This window comes from Xiphophorus maculatus, chromosome 14, assembly GCF_002775205.1.
Source record: "Xiphophorus maculatus strain JP 163 A chromosome 14, X_maculatus-5.0-male, whole genome shotgun sequence".
NCBI lineage: Eukaryota > Metazoa > Chordata > Actinopteri > Cyprinodontiformes > Poeciliidae > Xiphophorus > Xiphophorus maculatus.
The window spans coordinates 3,575,031-3,592,975 of record NC_036456.1 but is presented as its reverse complement, the minus strand read 5'-3'; the positions used below and the strand labels follow the sequence as shown (position 1 = coordinate 3,592,975).

The 17,945-nt window shown below is 42.7% G+C and overlaps 1 protein-coding gene across 1 annotated transcript in view; it reads right to left on the bottom strand.

The window, feature by feature from the left end:
• Nucleotides 1–17,945, bottom strand: part of LOC102222639 (IgGFc-binding protein-like) — a 44,549-nt gene that overhangs the window by 260 nt on the left and 26,344 nt on the right. Inside the window, exons 62-91 of the mRNA XM_023346334.1 lie at nucleotides 17,105–17,250; nucleotides 16,735–16,878; nucleotides 16,401–16,508; nucleotides 15,194–15,363; nucleotides 12,822–13,024; nucleotides 12,352–12,496; nucleotides 11,731–11,978; nucleotides 11,426–11,603; nucleotides 11,209–11,317; nucleotides 10,934–11,028; nucleotides 10,455–10,631; nucleotides 8,729–8,937; nucleotides 8,387–8,531; nucleotides 8,199–8,296; nucleotides 6,956–7,102; nucleotides 6,673–6,837; nucleotides 6,456–6,583; nucleotides 6,022–6,293; nucleotides 5,733–5,941; nucleotides 5,341–5,485; nucleotides 4,967–5,214; nucleotides 4,755–4,884; nucleotides 4,467–4,668; nucleotides 2,807–2,968; nucleotides 2,598–2,728; nucleotides 2,301–2,503; nucleotides 2,074–2,209; nucleotides 1,544–1,684; nucleotides 1,247–1,343; nucleotides 423–466 (exon numbers count right to left, since the gene is read on the bottom strand). Of these exons, the coding sequence (XP_023202102.1) occupies nucleotides 423–466; nucleotides 1,247–1,343; nucleotides 1,544–1,684; nucleotides 2,074–2,209; nucleotides 2,301–2,503; nucleotides 2,598–2,728; nucleotides 2,807–2,968; nucleotides 4,467–4,668; nucleotides 4,755–4,884; nucleotides 4,967–5,214; nucleotides 5,341–5,485; nucleotides 5,733–5,941; nucleotides 6,022–6,293; nucleotides 6,456–6,583; nucleotides 6,673–6,837; nucleotides 6,956–7,102; nucleotides 8,199–8,296; nucleotides 8,387–8,531; nucleotides 8,729–8,937; nucleotides 10,455–10,631; nucleotides 10,934–11,028; nucleotides 11,209–11,317; nucleotides 11,426–11,603; nucleotides 11,731–11,978; nucleotides 12,352–12,496; nucleotides 12,822–13,024; nucleotides 15,194–15,363; nucleotides 16,401–16,508; nucleotides 16,735–16,878; nucleotides 17,105–17,250 (4,735 nt within the window). The remainder of the gene's footprint in view (nucleotides 1–422; nucleotides 467–1,246; nucleotides 1,344–1,543; nucleotides 1,685–2,073; nucleotides 2,210–2,300; nucleotides 2,504–2,597; nucleotides 2,729–2,806; nucleotides 2,969–4,466; nucleotides 4,669–4,754; nucleotides 4,885–4,966; nucleotides 5,215–5,340; nucleotides 5,486–5,732; nucleotides 5,942–6,021; nucleotides 6,294–6,455; nucleotides 6,584–6,672; nucleotides 6,838–6,955; nucleotides 7,103–8,198; nucleotides 8,297–8,386; nucleotides 8,532–8,728; nucleotides 8,938–10,454; nucleotides 10,632–10,933; nucleotides 11,029–11,208; nucleotides 11,318–11,425; nucleotides 11,604–11,730; nucleotides 11,979–12,351; nucleotides 12,497–12,821; nucleotides 13,025–15,193; nucleotides 15,364–16,400; nucleotides 16,509–16,734; nucleotides 16,879–17,104; nucleotides 17,251–17,945) is intronic.

Sequence of the window (17,945 nt, the reverse complement as noted above, 5' to 3'; positions counted from 1 at the left end):
AGTCATTTAAAGCTGAAGCTACACAAGCTACTTCAGTAAGGCATCTTCCCGTAAAGTTTCTGAAATTATTTAACACATTTAGATCTTGCTTTCATGATTGTGTAAGTTTTTCAATTACTTAATTTTAAAAAATCTATTGTTTTAAAGCATGTCACACAACTAGAAATACTTCTATTCTATTCTGTTCTGAGTTTTACAAAGTCAAAATGATCATCAGCTACATGAAGCTTCTCTATAATTAATCCTAAAATTTTCCACAAAACTAGTGACCTTCTCAAAGAAAGGTCATTTGATTTTTCTAATATTTAATCTCTCACTTATGATTTTAAAATGGTTTTCATTTTTATTTCAGTTTTTCAGAACTGTAATCCCTTCAAAAGCTCAGAGTAAGTCTAACTTTTGATCAGACTAGCAAGTCTTACCTGTTGATTTCAAGCTGACGCTTCCGTCATCAGAAATGTTTTTCCTGCAGACAGAAAAGGCAGAAATGAGACTTTTTTTTTTCCCATGAGAAATGATAGAATTGTGATTCATTTAAAATGTTCTCTGTTAGTTTGAAATAACTGACGGAATGAACTTAACAAAGGCAAGATTTAAAGGGGCAATATTGTGTGTTCATCTTCAGGCACATATTCCCATAGCTATGTTAATTCCATTTGTTATTAAAATGCTACATATATCAAACATGACTTAAAAGAAATTTGACTTCATAATTTAACAGCTTGAAGATGGGCCTCTGTCTCTTTAAAACCTTCTGTTCTTTCTGAAACTCTGCCTTCACAACACGGCTCCTCTATTAACTAACAACGTTTTTACCAGCCTTAGACTGTATAATGAGCTCTGCAGATGAGCAGTTCCACCAAGTGTTTGCTAATTGCCACTAGCTAGTCTGAAGGAGCTGAGTGGGGTAGGGCTGCTCTGTGAGGCGTCTCTGAGGAGGTGGAGTGACCCAGATGTTTTAAACAGCTGAATGGCTGCCATGAAAGGATTTCTCAAACATGGTCACACTCCCAGGCATGATTCTGATAAGGAATAACATTATAATGCGATGTAAAGCTCAAAAAAGTGGAATTTACATAATACTGCCCCTTTAAACAGCACATCAGAGCCTGTAAATGAACATGCATGGACATGTTACTATACTGACAGTAATTCTAGAACATCTGGGAGTTCTTATGGGAATCTGTGAAAACACGAGTGTTCTCCAAGTCTGCTGTATCTGAACTGGACCTCTGCTGGGACTCACTTGTTTTTCCGTTTGCACACACACACAACGGTAATCACAATGGCGGCGACGACGACAACTGGGACCAAGACTGCAATTAGGATTATCCACTTGGTTGCTGCAAGAAACAACAAAGACATTTCAATGAGAAACCGCCCTACTATTACACTCTACTGCTCGCACCGAAAAAACACAGCAGCAACATGAACAGCTAACCGCTGGTTGAGCTGCATGTAGAAAACAAAATGGAATCCTTTCATTAGCTTTAGGGCTTCAGTGTTGACTCAGTTCATGAGGATAAAGTTGAGCAGCTCTTACCCAGCCCTCCTGAAGCCCCAGTAACCTCCATCTCACAGTTTTGGCCATAGAAGCCTTCTGGACATGCACATGTGTAGGCGTTGTTGTTGGCTGTCACACATGTTCCTCCGTTCAGACAGGGATAACTGAGGCAGGGACTTGCTGCATGAAGGAAGAACACAGGTGAGCTTCCAATACAAGAGTAGCAGTGATATTATCAGCTAAGGTGTTCACTGAAGCAGACATTTTGCTCATCTTTACTGTTTAACACATTACAGTAAAACTACAAGCTAAACCGGTTCCAGAAACATATGTAGTGGATAAGCTGATGCAAATTACGCAATTTTTACAGTGACATCTGGGGTTAAAGTTCATGCCTCCCCCAGACAAGATGCCGCCCTGGGTGGTTGCCCATATCGGAAACCACTAAAGAAACACATCGCAATCCATGTGGGCAAGTTTGAGTAAGCTAACAAACACTCCAGCTTTTTGAGACAAGTTAAAAACTTCCAGTCAGTTTTGTGTATTTTTTCTCTTAAAGGAGAACAAACCTTTGAAGCAGTCTCGCTTTAAGTCGAAGATGGTGCAGACATGACCCTCCTGGCAGCTCTTGGGTTGGCACACGGCTCCCCTGCTGGTACACTCACACGACTGAGAGCAGTCTTCAGTGACAAACTTCTCATTCAGCTGCAGGATGGAGAGAGAAAAGATGAAGCAAATATCCATAGAGACGCACAAACATGGATACCATGGGTGTGATAAGGCGGGGGCGGCTCACAGGGTAGTATCTGTTGAGGAAGGTGCAGCCACACTTTGGGTACGGCACACAGATCCCCTCACTCATGACGAAACCAGAGGCACACTGGCACCCTTCCATACAGGAAGTGATGTCACATTCAGCGGGTGCTGCCAGGTCAGCGCAGGACGATGGACACGCCGTCATGCACTGGGAGTAGGAGCTGTTGGCACCACAAGCCAGGGCTGCAACCCAAACACAGTCAGTCAGATTTGTGAGGGCGTTTGTGGCGGCGGGGCCAGGCTCCTCTTCCCCGTGTCTGTGGATTATTAATCTTACCGCAGTTCAGATTCTGCCTCCAGGCTCCCAGTTTAACTCCAGCCTCCTGACAGGCGGTGGCGTACGCCTCGTAGCCGCCGCAGCGCAGCTCCTCGCTGCCCTCCTCAGCGCACAGGTCAAACACACAGTCACTAGAAGGACAGACACACACATCGAACATGAGCAACACCTCATGCATGGTTCCACATGGTGCCCACAGGATGACTCACTCCTGGTAGGGTTGGGGTTCCACAGTGTCATGGCAGGCCACAAACGGCCCCTCGGGGTCTGACAGGGCTCCGCACTTTTTCACACTGTTGTAGTCGCCGAGTTGAGACGTGGAGCAGTCAGACGTCTCAAATCCCGACTCTGGGTCCGTCTCCACCTCTCGCCTGGAGAAGGACAGAGGTTTGGGTTAAATGTGACTGACTGCTCAGGCGCACTCATCTGGGTAGAAACTGTGACTAAGGCAAATCTTGAATCATTTCAGTGTGTTTGCTGTAGGCCTACGCTGGCCTATTATGTAATCTGCACATTTTTATTCTGGATTTTTCTAGGAGTGATGTGATAGTCAAAGAAACTGTTCCGCTGCAACAACTAAAGAGACATTTTTGTTTTTTCAGAGGTTTTAAAATCTGCCTTCTATGAAACACGCAGTGATATATGCAAAGTGGGTACTGCACTTCAACATGTTAATTTCGATTAATTAATTATGTAGATTTTGAGTTTTAAGTTGGAACCTTTGTATTGATACGTTTCCCGTACGCCCATAAATCTGACGGACAGGTGAGAACAGTAAAACACAAATCACAAAGCTGCCTGTGCCGGCCCACTGGGGCTCATGACGGCTTCACAAAACAATCTGACTGGATTCTGGAAAAGATTATTGTTGTGTTCAAGTCGTGCTGAAATGAGCTACGCTATCAGTGAATCTATTCAATCCTAAAATGGCATCCCAATGCTAAACATGTAGTAGCAGCACAGACGTCTCCAATGCTAATGTCAGCGTTTCTACACGAATCATCAGGAGTTCCTGAAACTCTGGAAAGATGAACAGAAAGAATACACCTGTGTTCTAATTTGACTGTTGAAGAACCTGAACAACGGATTAAACTATAAATATATTTGTTGTTGAGCTCATATGTCTATTTATTCAATAATTTAGTAGCAAAAAGGACTTTGAATTGAAAATGTTGCCTAATTAAAATTTTTCATCAAGTCCCACTGCTACTGTGAAAGGTTTATTGTGCATCATTATGCCACTAAATCCAGCCGTCCTGGTGATGTTAAGGCGTCTAGTTAGCATCCTGATCAGAACCCCGTGAAAGAGGATTTTGTATCTCGGTGGAAAATCCCTGATTAAATAAAGAGTACATGGAGTCTTAGAGAAGCAGTTACAACGCTGCCTCAGTTTCTCTTCATCAGGTTTCCCTTTCAGACTGACATTAATAAAACATGTTGAGCCGGCATCAGATCTGGCAGGATATCCAATCTGTTAAAACAACCAACAGAATGATGAAGCCTAAACTTTCTGATAGCCATCATATCTACAGAATCCTGTTCTCATATCAATTCGTCATTTAAAATGAGATCGTTTACAAGTCTCTGTGTTACCAGACTTCTTGTATTTACTAGGAATGCACCGACTGCAGTTTTCAAGATGATCTCCTTCCTTAAAAAGCCTGACCCACAGATATCAATGGATCCACTAGTCTTGTTTCAACTACTAAGTACACACATGTGACCTGGTGGGCGTGGGTGTCACTCAGCCTCTCTCTTGGCAGAGCAAAAGGGGACATCGAGTAAATACTCATCAGTATTTACGATGAGGAAGGTTCACATAGGAGAAAAATCCTCATCAACTAACTCGAACAGAAGCGGTTCTCCTACCTGTGGACATGAACGGCCGTCTGAACATCAGCGATCTCCAGCCCATCACCAACTCGGTCGTTGGTTCTCCAGCTTTCTCCAAACTCATTCAAACTCCTGACAATTGTCCCATCGGGTTTCATGTACTCGTTTCTGGTGATGCCATCATAGTTTCCACACAGTCCTCTGACAGAGTGCCTGTATGTGCTGGGGAGCTCAATTTCTGGAGGAACCAAGAGGGAAAATGGAAGTGATGGCATTGATACGCAGGCTGAAGGTAGGTCTCAGTATGTGAGGCAGATACTTTACCTCCACGGATGTTGCCGTCAAAGCGTACTGTGAGTCCAAAGTCTGTGGAAAGCTGGACTTCCTTGGAGTTCATCGTGATCGTCAAGCCCCTGACCGGACTGAGAGGAGGTGTGACACGCTCTCCGTTCACCTGAAGGAAATAAGAGTCAATGACTTTTGGTTTTCTTTGCAGAAAAAGGTTCCACTGATGCACGCTTTCCTCCAGAACTCACCAGGATAACCTTCTTCTGCAGGAAACGAACGCTGACGCCGTAGACATCAACATACATCTGATCCAGGAGGGACATTCTCTTGTTCCCACCTCGCCTGATGTTCTTCCCTCTCACCAGCAGGGGAACCTGGGAGTCCAGGAGATTGTGGCCCTGAGTCAGGACGTAGGTGTAAGCTCCTTGGAAGTGATGTTTGAAGCCATCGAACGTCCTGTGGTGAGGGTCTCCGGTGATGCTGCACCGGTCAAACTCTACAGAGGAGGACGATGGCAAAGAGTCGGTTAAATACAGAAACTAAACTGCCTTCTACCAGGAATCAACACGTCTCTGAGCTGCACATGTCTGATATTTCTAGGATGGTTAAGTGTTGAACTCACTGCTGGGCTGGCAGTAGACCTCGCCGTGTTTGTCCAGGGCACACACTGAGTTTGAGTTACAGCTGTGGTTTATACATGTGACTCCACCACCAAGGTTACAAGTACACGACTCGGAACATTTATCTGTCAGCCATGAGTCTCCCACCTGCACACAAGAAAACGGACACTCAGTCATATTTATCCCATGAACCCCAAGAGACAGTTAAAAAAGCCTAGACAAGAAAAATCCTAGGCTTTTCTAAAATTTAGAGTGTAAACTCTGTGCTCAAATCCCTCGTTGTTTTCTGTAAACTACAAAATGTATTCCATAGAAACAACAATAGTTTTCCGTCTAAAATTCCCTGGCGCTGTATTACTGAACATTCCAGGCTGATGTTCGCTGTCGAACTCACGTCATGGTACTCTCCGTCCGAGTCCACACAGCCGCACTTATCCAGAGGAACACACTTGTCATCACTGAGGACGTAACCGGCGTTGCACTGACAGCCTTCCACGCAGGTGGTTGGTGGAAGGTGGCAGAATATGGGGAAGAGGTCAGAGCAGGTGGGAGGGCAGGCCGGAGTACAGTCTGAGTAGTGGCTGTTCGTGGGACACGGCAGCGCTGTGAAGAGCAAGGAGCGTTCAGCGTAAAGCGCTGACCTCTGAGCTGGACAGTGACTCATCAGCGCGAATGAAACTTACGACAGAAAGTGTTGTTCCTCCAGCTGATGGTGACGCCGGCGCTCTGGCAGGTGTGGGCGTACGCCTCCACGTTGTCGCACAGCGTCGCCTGCATGCCATCGTACTCACACATGTCGTAGATGCAGTTACCGATGAAGACCTCGGGGGGCACTAGAGAGTGGCAGGGCTTGAAGCGGTCAGACATGATGACCTCAGCACACTGAGCCGAATACAGATCCTCTTCTTCTGTGGTGCAGTTGGGGTGGATGTTGGGACGCGTGTCCGGCTGACAGCTACAGACAAAAAAAATCCGCTCAACTTTATTAAATGTCCCTTTTGCATTGCAAACACAGAAATATCCTAGAGTGCAGTTGCTATGTATTTTTTATATTTGCTGAAAGAAAGCTACGCACCATTCAGATAGCTCCAGTTAACCGGATTTGGTCGACACTTACCCAGGATCACTGTCTCCATCCGATTTCCAGCTGTTGCCCAGTTCAATCACGTCCTTGGCTGGTCTCTTATCAGGCATCAGGTTATCATCAGAGCTGTTGTGGTTGTAGTTCCCACACATGCCACACACCTGGTCAAATCAGAAACCGAGTTTCAGAGAGCACTCTATACGCTGATCTCACAAATAACAGAGTAAAAGATGTAAAACGCTCTCTCTACCTTGTTGAAGTATTCTCCAGGTATGGTGACTTCCAGGTGATGGACTCCATCAAACTTCACCTGGAGGCCAAAGTTTGTGTCCAGAAGGCTGTAGGACCCGCTGGTTATCACCTTGGCTCCAGCTGCATCTATGGTGAGCGGGGTTCGCACACGCCGCTCATTCAGCTGAAACATGACACGATGAAATGAGATGCTGGATATGGTTTTCTTTTCTTTTTTTCTTTCTTTTTTTGCTGGCTTTAAATCATCCATGCTCGTGTCAGTGAGTTTGAGACAACGTTACCAGAACTCTGCGGCCCTTCTGGAGCTCAACCACGGTGTCGTGAGGCAGGTAGACCTTGACGTAGCGGAGGTAGGAGGCCTCTGGCTGACCACGCTCCTCGTTTTTAGCCACCACTTTGAAGGGAGTTACCATGCTGCTGTTGCACACCTGTAGGATTTAGACAACATGCATGCAATGAACATGTCTGATTGTCTCTAAATGACCTCAGTATGACCTCAGACAATAATGCTTCATCATATGAGTCACAAAAACATTGGGATTAATAAAGTATTTTTCAACAGAAGCCATAAATAGATACGTTTCAAATTCTATAGTAACTTTTGAGTCAATATCAGGGAGATTTATTTAGTCACTCTGTGTGTGTCACTCTTCTCACTTCCTGCAGAAATGCCGTTCATTCTGCTGCATCCCAATCAATATTATTTCAAATAATTTTTAAAAAATCTGGAAAAGTTAAGACTGTATAGCTCAGTTTAATAAGCATCATGGCTTCTGTGGCGCTCTGCTCAATCAGACTGCAGATAATATATAACAACAACTGTTTAAGGATCTTGTTGATGAGCTGAACCCAAAACTCCCATTGGTTTTGCTCAATCAGGTCAACTTTCTGAACTATGGAGCAACATGAGCATCAAAATGCAGGACTTGTTCTCACATCTGGAGAATCTGATCAATGAGTGATGAGCAGGAGGAGAGATTCCATCAGGACAGAACAGAGACGGAGAATTTTACACAATGAAGACGTCATGTTCAGTTCACATGTACTTACATTTATCAGTGTTTATTATTCAATCTACAGAAATCCAAGTTTGTAACATTGAATTAATTCACTCTGTTAGAAAACAATTCGTTTTTTTTCTCCTAAAACCTTTTTTGGATGAGAAATATTAACAGAAATGAACTGATAATGTTACAAAAATGTCATCGATTTAGTCAGAAGATTGAATTTCTCTGAATCAAATGAGAATAAAAACCTGACCTGACTGAGAAACATGGATGTCATTTTTGGATTCAGCGGTGCAAAATAGTCCTAATTCAGTTAAAACATAGACAACTTCCAAAAAATATTTAATTTTAATGCAGTGTAATTAAAGCCTTTTTCCCCCAAGTAATTTACTTTAGACTGCATGGTTGTCAGTCTTGGAACTGAATCAGTTTGATAATGTTAATGTCAGTCTAGACTAGAGAGCAGAGAACAGGTTGTCTACTACTGGGATGAACCAGGAAGCTGATTATTCCTCACCTCCACCAGTGTGTATGTGCAGGTACCCATGAACGTGTGCATCACACCGTCGAAAGTGTAATAGTGTGGATCTCCAGCTACATGACACACTCCTTTACCTGGGGAAGGAAGAGGAAGTGATGTAACTGTGGCAGAGCCACTGGGATGCAGGAACAGATGCCTGGGATGAGTGTGTGTTTCCAGGTTACCTGTAGAGTGACAGCCCAGAACTCCCTCCACCACCTTGCACTCCTGCGCCGGACTGCACCGCCATGGCTCACAAGTGACATTGAGATTCCCGTTACACTTACAGCGCTCCGAACAGTCAGTCTCAGTGAACCAGGTGTCTCCAACCTGAACACACACACACACACACACACACACACACACACACACACACACACACACACACACACACACACACACACACACACACACACACACACACACACACACACACACACACACACCCACACACACACACACACACACACACGTTCAACTCCTGCCAAGAGTCACAGAGGTTTTATATTCTTGCAGTGAATACCCACCGGTCTGTATTTCCCATCTTCATCTGTACATCCACACTCACTGAGTGGGACACACTTGTCTCCGCTGAGGACCAGGCCCTCGTTACACACACAGCCCTCCACACAGGGGTGGCTGCAGGAGCCCCCGGGACCTGCAGGGTCCTGGCAGCTGGGCTGAGGGCAGGCGGAGGTACACGGCTCATATTGACTGCCAGCCGGGCACTTCAGAGCTGCAGGGGGAGGAAAGGCAGAGAAGGCAACTCTTAAAAACCTGGACGATCTCTGTAACCAGGAGCTCCGTCAACTTAACTCAAAAACACACACACTGACTGCGTTATAAATTCGGTCACCACTAAAGTGACTTGCTCTCATTTGAACCTCTCACTGGTCTCTTTTATTCAGCTACACTGCAGTATTAAAGTGGCACAAGACAAGGGGGAAATGACTAAAAACTGCACAAACTGAACAGCTGCCAGGTTAGAATCAGGCTTTACGGCTTTGTTTCTACTACAGTTTGTTTACTAACAAAACAGACTGAAAGAAATAACTGAAGGAAATTGTCAAGATGTAAAATCTCTTTTCATATTCACGTGTCACATAAATATGACAACTCTCCACACAATCTGATATTTTTCCTTTGGTTTTGCTGCTTGTGTTGTTCAGCATGGCTGTCTTCCTGTTCATGTCTTATCATGTCTCCTTGATATCCTCAGCTGTCAGGAGTTCTACTCCTACCTCACTTATTACGTATGTAAAGGTGGCATTACGTATTTTTCAGGCACATATTCCATTTAATAGCACAATCATATATTATCTTCAGGTGTTGTCAAAATGCTGCATATAAAAATGACTCAAAAGAAACTTAACTGTGCCTTAAAATCGTCCTCTGTCTCTTTAAGAAGCTCCCATTCTTTCCGACAACCCCCTTTCAGCACGTCATCACAACAGTGCTTCTCCAGTATGCCATTTACAATCATTATTAGGAGCATTGGACTGAGAAATAGCTTCTAACATGAGATCAGCAGCTGTACAGTTCATCAGGTGTTTGCTAATTGCTGCTGCCACTAGTCTGGAGGAGCTGAGAGGGGAAGGGATGCTCTGTGAGGCGGAATCTCGGCTGGGGAGTACGGCTTCAAGGAGGAGTGTTGTGGAAATAGGTGAGACCAAGCGTTTAGGCACCCCGGAGTGGTTGCCATGGGAAATTAAAGGATTTCGCAAACATGCATGAAAGAATCAAGGCAACACTCCTGGTATGTTTTTGGTGAGAATAATATTATAACATGATGCAAATCTCATAAAGTGTGTGTGTTGTTGTTTTTTTTTATAATACGTCCCCTTTAAAGTTTTACTGCCAGAATTGTTCCAGAGTAGTTCAGCCGTCAGACAGCAAAATACAATGTGTGGTACACGCCCAATAAACTGGTGGAAAGAACGAGGTTTATAGCAATCTAATTAGATGGCAGACATAATGGTAAAACCAGCAGAGTACTGGTTGGTGAAGATTATATGAGAGGCTTATATAATGAAAAATAGTTCTCTTCATGGCCCCACCCTTTCACTGAAAAAACAATTCGGTCAAGTCAAATAGAGTCATAGGAAGAATCATACCAATAACTTCACTGGATATTCAATGGGCAACTCAAGAGATAAACCTGTAGAAATATCAGCATGTGATGGCATAGGAATCACCAGTAAAGAGTAAAGAGTTGGCCTGGTGGAGACGACTCTCAGGCTGAGGCAGACTTACGACAGAAGGTGTTGTCTCTCCAGTGGATGGGGACTCCTGCAGCAGCACACATGTCAGCGTAGCTCTCAATGGCCTGGCACAGGGCCACGGTCTGGCCGCCGGTGGCACACAGGTCATACACACAGTTCTCAAAGAAGGATTCAGGCGGGACGACAGAGTGGCATGGCTTGAAGATTCCTGAGGAGGAAGATGAGAAACAGGGAGCTGGTGAGCATCACGTTTCATCATCCTGTTAGACTCTCAGACCAAACAGACTAGATCACTATTTATTATTCTGACTGTTTTTCATCTCCAAGACCTTTATGAGTCAAGAGATTGAAATATCAAAGCACACTAAAGTCACATTATGTAAAACCCTATGAAGTCCAATATATTACGTATTTTAAACTTTGGTTTTGTTACCTGACCACCCCTCACGTGTGTGTGTGCATGGGCGTGTGTGTGTTTAGGTTTGTGAGCATTAGTGTGAGTGAACCAACCATTGGGATCAGTGATCATTCCACAGCTGGTGGGCTTCTGGGCCTCTTCCTTCACATCTTCATCACAGTCCTCCTCTCCTCCACCGTTAGTGCAGCTGCAAAAAAAACAAAACAAAAAAAACATCCATTAGAAAAGAACGAGATCAGTTTCCATGTTTCTGGAGACGCTACAGGCTGCAGACAATCCAGCTTCTACAGAGACAGACGATATGAGGGAAGAATTTTGCTAATGTTTAATGAAATCTGGACCAGAAAGTAAAATACTCATCACTCACTCAGGCCGTGGGTCAGGCACCTGCCAGCTGTCTCCCAGGTCGTTGGTGTTAGAAGCTGCTGTATTGTCTGGTTTCAAGTTGTCGTCTTTGGGCTCGCCGTTAAAATTTCCTGTCAGCAGCAGAGACATTTTTATTACTTACAGAATGATGCACTTTGAGATTTTCTTCATCTGTCGTCTGAGAAGAAGCTAAAATAATTCACTAATGCGTTTCTTACCACACATGCCACAAAGAAGGCCGTTGTAAGAAGTTGGAACGGAGACGTCTGCGTGGTGATTCCCATCAAACCGAACCCTCAGCCCAAACGATGTTTCCAGAACCACAAACTTTCCACTCAGGTAGATCTGAACCCCACTGATGGAGGTAAAGGGTGGAACAACTAAAGTCCCGTTGACCTGAAGAGAAAAGTTGCATTTATGAAGCAGCACAGAAAGCAGTGCTTTTTACTCTCACTTGACAGAAATTCACTGTTAAATAAAGCGAATCCTGCCAGTTTCCAGCGGTTGTACTTGCGGTTCAGACCTGGACTTTGCGGCCTTTGCCAAGGATGAAAGTCACGCCGTTCACGTTGATGACCACAGCTCGGACGTAGGAGATCTTCTTGTTACTCCCTCTGTGCTCATTCATGGTGTCCACGGTGAAGTACGGCAACCCAGAGGACTCGTTGCAGGGCTTGGTTAGTGTGTAGGAGCAAGCACCCATATAATTGTGGGTTTCCTTATCAAAGGTGGTGTAGTGAGGATCTCCAGACACTGAACAGATTCCATTTCCTAAGAAAGAGAGGTTGGAATTGAACCTCCAGACACCCTAACATTTTAGTGTGCAGCTGTATTTAATGATATCAACTTTAACTGTATTTTAAAAGTAAAGTTCAGCGAAAATGCATCATCCTCAGTCAGATTCACCAACCATAAAGAAAAAAACTCCTTTTTTTGATGGTGTAAATTGTACAAACATATTTCCAGCTTTGATCTAGACTTGTGCAGCCAACCTGACTCACAAAGGATAACATCCAGGAAAATAGGTTGCAGAAAAAACGTTAAGGGGACCGCAGATCAATATCACCACATGTGCATGTCCACAGACGACATTCATACTTCATAGGGTGGTGAATGTGTGTCAGTTTGACTGTTTTTAACTTACCCAGAGGTCGGCATTCATACTGTCCGTCGTGCAGCTGGCAGCTCTCAGTGCCGGGTCTGCAGCTGGTGTTATAACATTGGAGCAAACCTCCTTCCTGACACTCACACTTCTGCTCACAACCCTCCAAGTACCAGTCCTCTCCAACCTGAAAACCATACGGACAAATAAATACTGATTTACTACTGCTTCAATGTGCAGAACAGCTTTCTTAAATTACTTTTTATCTTGATATTTTTAGACATGTAGAGAACCTGCTCCTTAAAATGTGTTATGTGCACCAACAAGGATCTTTCTAGGCAATTCTCACAAAGAGGCTTTGAGCTTCTAGCTTTTCCTTCTCATTGGCACCTTTGTCTCACATTAACCAAGCAGTTGAATAGCTGACAAGCTATTATTATTATTTTTTTATTACAAAGATTCCATAGAAGGAACAAGTCATAGTGAATCGGTTAAAAACCAGTTCCACTTACAGAATAGTAAGTCCCACTGGCGTCCACACAGCCACAGTCTTTAAACGCAACACATCTGTCATCGCTGAGGATGAAGCCTGGGTTACACTCACAGCCCTCCACACACACGTCCTTACAGCCAGGCGGGCCGGACACACCCAGACAAGTTTCAGGACAGGAGCTCACACACAGGGAGTATGAGCTGTTAGGGGGACAGGCCAGGGCTGCGTGGACAAACACACCGAGGACAAACAAAATGGTGGACAAAGGGAAGGCAGAATAAAAAGATTAAGGGAATAGAGAAGGGTGGGTGGATAAAGGTAAAATAGGGAACAAAAAGAGAAAAACAATCAATAAGTTGTGTGGATAATAAACCAGATAAACAATATTTGATTCTCATTTGATCAACACAGTTCTTATGTTTTGATGATGAAACATCAAACCTGTTCTATAGCAAACATTGGAAAATGTTTGTTTTAAGTATAGTTAATATTTGATCTCCTTAATACAACTCCTCGCATACGTCTTCTAGTTTTGCCTTTTGTCACACTTACAGTAAATGTGTCAGATTGTGAAACCAATAATAGCATCAGACATATATGACCAGAGCAAATACAAAATGTAGTTAAAAAAAAAGTGATTACATTTACAAATTGAAACACTAGTAATAAAAACCCTTGTTAAATCATAATCCACTAAAATTAATTTCTTTAAGTTTACTTGCCACAACCAGGCCTGGTTACTGCCTGGCCTCCATAATAAAGTAATCACTGAAATAGACCCTATCTGACAACTTGAAGTAGGTAAAGAGCTCAAATAAACTTGCTCTTCAAAACATGCTGAAAACATCCAATTATGAACTGTAAGAGAAAATTCAGATGACTTGCAATCTGAAGTGATTGCAAGTGATCTTGCAAATCCCTGCATAAGCAGGGATTCAATTCATCAAGAATAATTTTAATGAAGTTTAAATTAATTTAGAGAACTTATAAAAGGAAACCAAGAAGCTCAAAACAAAAGTACTTTTATTGCAAGGGGAAGTTTGATGTGTGAGGCTCTCATTTGTTAATAGGACAAAGCTCTAAAAACAGAAACTCAGCCCAGCTTTGTGTACAGAAACAACACTGCAGCTGATCCTGCATTAAGCCCTGCAGTCACAGGCTTAAGCGCTAAGGCTAACAACCTGAAGAGAAGCTGCTCTTTTTACATAACTCTTGAGTATGCCTGACAGAAACTCGTCTGTCTGGATTAAATTAGCTTTATCTCTAAGTCAGTAGAGATAATCGTTTATTAATGTAGTTCATTAATATATTTAACTTGACCTGATGCAACAAACGTATGTAATATTTCTGTAAATGTGAACACAATGGATTAAACATATTGGTTAAACAGATTTTTAAACCATTTTTAGGGATATTATCGGCATGGTTATTGGTATCGGCCGATATTTGCTGTAAAATTTAATATCAGACATCGGCTATTCTGTCAAAAAATCTCACCGATATAAAAGGTGTTGTTTTTATATGACAAACCAGTGACAGTGATGCACAACGTCAAATTTGCACAGTTTGAGTGTTGTCAGTGTCTTAGAGAGCAAATGTCATGAATAAATTAGACATTAAACATAATGCAAGTTGAAAGTGTTGCATCATTTTCAGCCTCATTTTTAGCATTTGCATTTAGTAGCAGGTTAAATTGACAAAAATAATGCAGCATTTTAATTCCACAGTAGAGAAATCCATAAAGTTTCAGTAAGTAGGTATAGGAAAAAAATATTTGTATTGGTATTGGTTATCGGCTAAATGATAAGTAGTATATCAGCATATTGGATATTGACCAAAAATCCAATATTGTGCATCCCTACCATTTTTACATTTTTGGATGCTGACATAGTTAACAGGTACATTTGTGTTAGAGGGGTTAACCATAGACTAGCCCACTTTTAAACCCTCTATAAAATGAACAAGTCAGGTTTATCTTCTCACATCTGTTTTAGTTCAGGCTGACTCACAGCACAACACCAACGGCGGCCAGGAAAAAAAACAAACCCTAATGAATAATGTACTGATACTTGAGCTGCAGAACTGAGAGAACCAAGCTGCAGCTCCGGTATCATCAAACCAGCCAGGACTCTCACTGACTTTTAGATGAAAACAGACAAGTTCACTGCAATGATTTGGAATCAGTTCACCTAGCATAACACACAAATGTTCCCTTTACTGCTTTTGTATGACCCCAGAACTAAAAGTGGTTCATCAGAAATATTTCCACATATATCTCTGTAACACATGTAACATTGCATAGATTTAGTAAGACTAAACCACTTATCAGAACATTTGATTTGTGTCCTCAGTGCTGAACTGAGAAGACAACAGCTCTCTTGGGAAACTTACGGCAGAAGTCTGGAGTTCTCCACTGGTGCACCGTGGCTCCAGCACTCTGGCATGCATCAGTGTAAGCTTGCAGCTGGTCACACAGCACATGATGCTGGCCGTTGAACTGGCACATGTCGTAAACACAGCTTCTGAAGAACGACGTGGGATCTACAACAGCGATGCAGTCCCTGAAGAAAAGAAAAACACACTTAGGGACGATCGAAGGAGGACAATTTTCAGGACAGTCACCAAAAAAGCTGTTAAAATAGAACTCTGTAAGATCATGAGATCACAGGGGAGAGGAGACAGAGCTGAGCACTGATTACTTCAGAAACCCATAAAAAACTTGTGTTTTGTTCTTCACACTGATCCAGTAGTTTCCACAGGAATTATGGAAGATTCTGTAAAATGTAAATCTAAATTGTTCAAACGTTTCACAACCTAAATCTGTAGCTCATAATGGAAAACAACAACAACAAAGGAAAACAAAGATTCTGATTGGTCAGGCCCAGAGCTAATGTCTGTTTTAAGCTCTCAGTTAGTCCCTGCAGCCAGGCCACAGGTGTGAGGTGAGTGTGTGTGTGTAGGGGTGTACGTGTGTGTGTGTGTGTGTGGGGGGGGGTGCGCGTGTGTGCGCATGGCACGCCTCCTGGTGTCTCTTGTCTGTCTCTGATGATGCCAGAATTTATGACTTTATTTGGAAGGATTTAGTGACCTCTAGTGGCTGCTATGTGTGCATAGATATGAAGCCATTAGGTTTCACAAAATAAGATATAAATGTAATCAGAAGCATGATAAGCCAGCTACATAATGTCTGCCTCAATGCAATAAATGCTTTATTGGGGTTTTTAGTTTTCAGCAGCATTTGATTCCATTCCAAAACAAATCATCCAATCAGTGCAGTTTTAAAGGTTCAGTTGTTGCAAAGCCAAGCATAAAAATATCACATAACTGTATGCACATAAAACCTTCACGGGATTATTGCCGTCATAAAACTTCTCGTTTATCTGCAACATGCAATTTAAAGCATCAAAACCGGACAGAAAGCTGCTGACGCTGCGGAGGAAAGGGAGTTCCCACTGACATAAAGATCTGGTAAAAGATACACACCAAAGAGTTCAAGATGAATGCTAACGGGATACTCAGTGTTCTCTGTACAGCTCAAAGTACAGCTGTCCTGTTGAATCACTGATAAAACAAAAAGGTTCTTAATGTTGTGTCTCACCTGAAGGGTCCAGCAGGATCTGTTATTTTGCCACATTTGTCTGGTTTCACCAACTCAGCCTCCAGGCTGGGGTCGCAGTCTGGGTCCGGCTTTGAGCCTTGGGTGCATCTACACAAACAACAGCCATCAAAATCAGCATGGATTTAATGAAAACAACATGTTATTTACTGTACAGCATGTCAGAGCAGGAAGAGACTGTTGAGAAACAAATTCAAATCGCCTAATAAAATGTATTTTAATGTTTTTATTTCATGTTTTTTACAATGCGCACATGGCGTTATCAGCACATTATGATTATGAGCTAAATGTATCAGTTGAATGTTAATAAACTCACCTCTCATCCTCGTCCTCGTTCGTCTGCCAGCTGTTTCCAAAGTCATTGACGTTTTCTACCGGGGAGCCGTTTGGTTTAGTGAAGTCATCGTTTGGGTTCCCATCGTAGTCGCCACAGAGACCACACATCTGGTCATAGTAGGAGCTGGATGAACACAAAGGGAAGAGGAATCCTGAAGAACACGAGCCAGACAATCTTTAATGAAATATACTGTATATGTATAAGCAAGATTTGATCCAGGGATGCTTCAACTTCTGGTTTATTTCAGAGAAGTATTGAAACACAGCCGTTAAGCTACTGAGCAGGTCAACACTGTGGGAAGAAAAGTTAGACACTTTACATATAATTTATGAAATACATTTTTACCAACCTCGGTACTGAGATCTGGGCATAATGATTTCCATCCCAACGAACCCGGAGACCAAAGGTCGTCTCCAAGGTGACGTACTGACCGGCAAGACTGATTGACATGAGAGGAGAGGGGGAGTGAGGGAGAGCCACGCGCACGCCGTTCACCTGCAGGAAAGATGGACGTCAAAAATGAGTTCAACAAGGATGAACTGAACAGAACTGCAGAATAAATATTTCCTGTCATGCTTATATTTAAAGAGCTGCCACAGTTAGAAATGGAAAAATAATAAAGTAGCCGAAGAAGAAGAACAAATACTGGTTTGAACAAGTAAATTCAGTGAACCAGAGGAATAAAACAGACACAGAGAGAATAGCACATATGGTTGATGTGTGGTGACGACAATTTAGATATTCTCTATGAGGAAGATTAGCCACTACACTGGTCAACAGCCAAAAAATTGTCCAGGGTTTTTCAACTGTTTTAGGGTCAAGTTGATGTGCTGAATCCTAAAATCCCATTGGTTTTGCTCAATCAGGTCAACTTTCTGAGCTATGGAGCAACATGAGCATCAAAATGCAGGACTTGTTCTCACATCTGGATCGGTTTCCTGAGAATTTTACACAATGAAGATGCAATGTTCAATTCACATGTACCTACCCTTATCAGTGCTTATTATTACATTTACGCAAATCCAAGTTTGTAACATTTAATTAATACACTCAGTTAGAAAACAGTTTTTTTCTTCTAAAACCTTTTTTGGATGAGAAATATTAACAGAAATGAACTGATAATGTCACAAAAATATCATTGATTTAGTCAGAAGATCAAATTTCTCTAAATCAAATTAGAATAAAAACCT